General features: G+C 34.4%; 1 protein-coding gene across 5 annotated transcripts in view; it reads left to right on the plus strand.

Moving 5' to 3' along the window:
- The window catches only part of LOC124357407 (WD repeat-containing protein 81), a 98,727-nt gene extending 93,290 nt beyond the window's left edge, over positions 1-5,437 (plus strand). For all 5 annotated transcript variants that reach the window (XM_046809178.1, XM_046809175.1, XM_046809174.1 and 2 more), the window contains exon 32: positions 2,026-5,437. In XM_046809178.1, coding sequence (XP_046665134.1) covers positions 2,026-2,257 — 232 coding nt within the window. In that variant the 3' untranslated portion in view covers positions 2,258-5,437. The remainder of the gene's footprint in view (positions 1-2,025) is intronic.
- The last annotated feature ends 563 nt before the right edge of the window (positions 5,438-6,000 follow it).

Here is a 6,000-nt window from a genome sequence, read left to right on the forward strand (position 1 = left end):
AGATAAACATTTTAGATTGTCGTAGTCCTGAGGCCCTACTTAAGTTTTAAGGATCTAATCCTCTTTTCCCAACCTTTTACAGGAGTTTTGCTGTAGGAGAAAGCTACTCCACAGCTTGGCTCAGGCCCTACCATAAGAGGTTCTGTACCTATTTTGGAAAGGGTATCTGCTTTTTCGTTTTTATGAATGTCCTCGTGGCCCGGCACCCAACCTAGTATAGCTATGTTATAGTCCCATACTGCTTTATAGTCAAACAAGTAGGTGGTCAAGTGCCTTTAGTGAAGCCTGGCTATCACAGATGATTAAGTATTCTGCCCCTTATGGTATTTGTATCTTCTAGTGCATGACTCTGTTGCCATGACTTCCGCTTGGAAGACTATGCCGTGTTTTCCCAGGGGTACTGCTAAGTTTACTTTTGGTCCCTATAGTCCAAATCCTGGCCTGTGTGATCCATTTGTGTAAAATTTCTGGGCTCCTTTAGTAGGGTAGGCCTCCTTTTTTCTCCATTTTTCTCTATCTTCAATGGAGACTAGATATGGTTTTTCAGAGGAGTATTTTTGAACATACGTTCTGATATGTAGGTTATCATTTCAGCCTCTGGAAATTTCTGAGTTATTGGCATTGAACTTGCAGGTCAATATTTCTCTGTATTGTCTGCTTGACCTTGTGGCAAAAATTCATGATGCACTGTCATTAAAATTGAAGAACAGTGAGCATAACCTTCCCATTCGACTGAACTTCTCAAGCTTTTTTTGGTCATGGTAATCCAAAATGCTTCCACTGGGATAATTGAGCCTTAATTTTAGTCATATCCATAAACCCATGCTTGTTACCTGTTATAACATGTTTCAGTAATTCTGCATTGTCGTTGACTTCATTTAGTGACTCCTGAGTAACTTCCATTGGCCACTGTTTTTGTTCAAAATTCAACACTTTTGGAAGAAATTTTGCTACCTCACGTTTCATATCCAAAACATAAAAAAATTTCATGGCATGAGCCAATTGATATGCTAACAATCAGAGATTTCTCTGATTGTAATAAAGCATTTGTTCAATACCATTTCTTTCTCCTTTATCATGTTTTCATTGCTTGTTGATGTGCTGAGGCATTATTCGTCATTTTTAATGTCTTCATGGCCATCTTTATAACGGCCATTTTGAAACAAGTGTTTACCACATGTACACTTTTGTTTTGCCCATGGTAGACTCACCGTAGTAGGTCTTTACACATAATGAAGCTATGGTAGGAAGGGTTGATTCAATTTGAATGTAAAATCTTGCTCCAGTTCACCTTCCTTTACCACCTGGTATCTAACGCTGTCTCAGACTTGACTCTTGGAATCTGGAGTCATGTTCTTCTGAAGAGATCCAAAGAAAGTCAGTGACGAAAAAGCTCATAACAAACCTTTACATCGGTTTGACGTCATAGTTTACATCGGTTTGACGTCATAGACACCCATAAATAAGTGAAGTGGCAGTCTCTTCAGGTACACAATTGAGTGCACTATGATGTTTTTGACATGATATCTAAGCATATTGGAGCAACCGAGTGTTCTACACATTTTAACCAGGTTTCCTACTTGTAATGTTTTCTCACTTGTACATTGCATGTCTCAGTATATTTTGATCGCTTATAACATTTGTATAAATAAATGTTTTTGGATATTTTTGTTGGGTACATTGGGCACAAGGTTTGCAGTTGTGGCAACATGGCATCAGCAATACCACTTCTGTACTGCGACCGTAGACCCCCTAGCAGGGTGTTCTTGAAAATCTTTGTTTGTAAAATTCCACTCATAAAGTCGGTGCAGGTCTTATCAGCAGGAAATTGTTATAATGGGTTTCACCGATTCCAATGCCACATGTTGGTGTTGGGTTTATAATAATATTTGTCATGCTGAAAAAATGTTTTATGCAAGTTTTGTTACTTTTAAGGACAAGTTGTTACTTATTAAAGTCTGTGACGTTCTTGACTAGTAAACCCTCAGTTAACTTTTTAATATGTTATATGGTAATTATTTTCAGGGGGTCTACAGAGCCTGTGCATTGTTTGGATCTCTACGGTGGTGAGCTAATCTCTGGAACAACAGCAAACAGAATTGGAGTTCATACATCAATAGATCCTTCAGCAACTTTCTCTTCCACTCGTCTTCGTTCAGACAGCTTCAGAGGTGTTCTCACAACACTCCAGGTGCTTCCATTGAATAGACTTCTTCTCTTGGGAGCTGATACTGGAGCCATCACACTCATATGTTGATGGGAGGTTTAATGAAGTATGATATAGGAGTTGTTACATCCTTGTGTTAATAGGATGTGTGGTCGGATGTGTTGGGAGTTATCATTTAAGCCATCACATGTATCTGTTAGTTGGTGGTTTAAAAAATAACACAATGGGAAAGATGTGATATTCCATTCCATGGTAGTAGTCATACTTATCAACGCCTATCATCAAAGGTAAGGTGGCCGTAGACCAGGAAAATCAGGAAGCCAGGAAATATTTTGTTTCAGGAAAATACTGGAAATTGCCAAGATCTCGTTGTAGACCTGACAAAATCTCAAACACAATGTTTCTACTTCAAAGACTTTGGACAAAAAATATCATTTTAACAGTTCTTAGAATTGAGCATTAATTAATCTCGCATTTTGTATTTTACAACTTGTGATCTGTCACTAAAGATTGACAACGTGTGAGTGATAATTTCACTTGTGTTGTGACAGCACATGATTTGACCATGTATGGTGTGATTAACCATGCGTTTGTGACATCATTTAATCCAAGGTGCAGTGGGATTGATCTTTGTTAAGTTCTTTTCTCACTTCACTAAGGCGTTACGCTCTGTGCTGATATCTTTAGGTTGAGAAATATTAGCATTATTTAAGATCCCCTAATATTAATGTAATTAATAAAATTTGTTTCTCATTATAACATTTTTTTATGAAGTACGTCATAGCAGAGACCAATAATACATTAGACTGTCGATCCTTACGGGAGAAGTGTGCCGACTCGGTGTCAGCCACATTGTTGAAGTGTTGATAGCCCACCCTAGATTGCACTGCACTGTGCTGTCCTCTAACCTGAACTTTTTCATCTATTGTCACCACCCTCTCCTGTATCCCCTTGTTCATCACGCCCCATCTCCACTCGTCAGCTTATTTACAGAATAGATTCGCCAGAGTGAAATATAATCCCTCTGTTCTTGCTGGCCTCTAATTTCACCATATGATTACCAGTCTACTTCTATTATTGGTCTCTGATCAAAGTCTCTTATCAAAGAAAGTTAATTGACTACAACTAATTTGAAACTGTGTATGTAATTTTTTGTGCTGAGTATCTTAAGATTTTTATGTTAAATTAAATGATGTCTAGAAATGTGGTTCATGTTAAATGCATGAAATTTTGAGGCTGACAACACATTTCTCCGAAACATAGTACCAAGATGATGCTATTAGATTTTTCAATTAGCTTCCAATTAGCATCTCCTCCAATAATTGGCTGTGTGTAGGGTAGAAAAGTCATAATTGAAAATCATTTGTCTTCAGAAAGAAGGTATTTTGCAAAACAATAGAGAATAAACAGAAATACGGTCTTGAATACATGTACAAACAGAAGCTGAATGTTTCAACACTTACAAAATTTATCTTAGTAATATTCACTATTATCTAAAAAATTATTTTCACTCTCTATTGGTGAAGATCATATTGATGGAGATGAGTACTACCAAATTGTTACCAAACAGAATGAATCCAGTCAAAGAAAAGAGAGCTTATAAAAATGGCAATAATGAGGATATGAGATTAGGCAAAGTAAAGTTCAGCCTTGAAGATTGGAAATGCTCTGCTCTGTTATTATTGTAATATTGTTTTAAAAAATTATTGAGAATCTAGTGTACATACACTTATTACAAGTTATATTGTAACAAATTGTTAAAACAATATGATCTCTGGAAATGATCTTAATTGTTGTAAAACAAGGAACATTCCATCCTCAATAGTGTAGTAATAATGTAATCTACATTATATTTTGTGATATATAGTGATGTCTTATTATTAATGTACATCTTATAATAACAAATTCTTATATACTATATTTATAATCAGCTTTGATATTATCATGTATATCTAGTCTAATAAGCATTATATGTACTTTTTAATACTTATAATTATTAGAAAATAATTTTGTATTTGTATTTCATAAATAAGGCCTGCATAGCCTCGAGGAAGTCTGTCTGTGAGCGATAAACCTGTTTAAGAATGTGAGGTGTTTTTCTTAAGTATGGGTCGTTTTGCTGTATACACAGAAGCAATACATGAGAGCACCAAAACAAGCACTTGAATGGTGTCCTGGCATTTATTTGGAATAACTACTTAGTTGCAGCTATGTAACTAACCTGCACAGTGTACAGTCCACCTGCCCCGTTTAAGGTTTGATCAGTGGTACCAGCAGATTTGTAAAGTTTATGAGTTAATGATATGAATGAAGGCAAACTGTAAATTGATTAGAGATTTCAAAGCTTTCCACTACTGGTCACCCATCTTTGATCACAGACAATTTGGTGGCTTTAGTTTAAGACAGATGCTTCACAATAACCATTCTTTTAAAAAAATTTTCTCATGTATGTAGGTCAGTGCTGTCCAACATATTTTCATAAACTTAAACTCTAAGGAACTGTGATCCTACGACAATGCAAGGCCTCACACTGCTACTCAAACCTAAACCTTTAGAATTTTTTTTGCTGGGAAGTTTTCGACCACCCAACCTACAAGTCCTACCTGCATGAACAATTTCCTTATTTTACGCCATCTCAAACATCACATTCTTGGAGACCACTACAATGACATAGAGTTCAAAACGGTTGTGAATTCTTAGTTATCAGAGCAGGTGGCAACATGAAATATGCTATAACTGTTTAAACTAACTCAAAAAGATGTTAAAAATAGATAAAAGTATATTTATTTTTAATTTTAAACGGCCCTTACTTAAAAAATCACTATTAATGAGTAAAATAATTAATGAGAGCAAGCCTGTTGAGTATGAATTGAACAATCATTATGATAATAATGTAACACAAACAGAATTTGAGTTAAACTATTCAAACTTAAGATAGAGTTTTAGTTTTATTTATTAATTTATCTTTGAATGACTAGTGCTGAAATTAATGCTGATAATTAGAAATGTGCATAATCAGATAGTTGTGAATACATGATATTATTTTTATATCTATATGACTGATAAGTTGTTGAATAATGTTAGCTTTGTATTAATATAGTGTAATGAAAATACATTGTAGCTGTTTATGTATTGTTGATTGATATGAAAATAATCTGAATGTCTTAGGCCATTACTAACTTAGAAACTTGCTATCACAGATAGCAGTTGACTAACAGTCACTCTTTCTGATTTAAACTTCCTTTGGATCTATAAAGTTAATTTTTTTAATACATTTTTTATTTTGTTGAACCATAAATGTTTCACCACAAAACAATTAATTTTAATAATTTCTTCAAATCTATTGCAATTCTTTTAATAATATTTTTTGTACTTATAGAATTTGAAATATCCCTTTCGGGTCAGTCAGAAGAAATTTTTGTATAATTGTTTCTCTCTGTCCATCTGCCCGAGGACAACTCGAACTAAATGAGTTATAGACAAAAGAAATTTGGTATGCAACCTCAGCAAAGCCTGTTACGCGACACATGGTATGGCAAACTCCTAATGTGTTTATAATCAATGACGGTGGCAATCAGAACCAAAATTTCTATTTTTGAATATAAAGTTTAGAAAAAGTGTTACAATATTAATCTAGGTAAAATAAATGTACAATACTAATAGTCAGGGTTTATAATTAAAGGACAAGATACAAATCAAGAAATAGAAAGTCAAATTTTGTCTTCAAGAGCACTTTCTCAATCTTATGAACTGTTAAATATTTAACACTTTTATGGACTAAATAAATAGATATCAAACAAACAATTTGATCGAGTATTTGTTTATATAATTAC

This window comes from Homalodisca vitripennis, chromosome 3, assembly GCF_021130785.1.
Source record: "Homalodisca vitripennis isolate AUS2020 chromosome 3, UT_GWSS_2.1, whole genome shotgun sequence".
Classification (NCBI taxonomy): Eukaryota; Metazoa; Arthropoda; class Insecta; order Hemiptera; family Cicadellidae; genus Homalodisca; species Homalodisca vitripennis.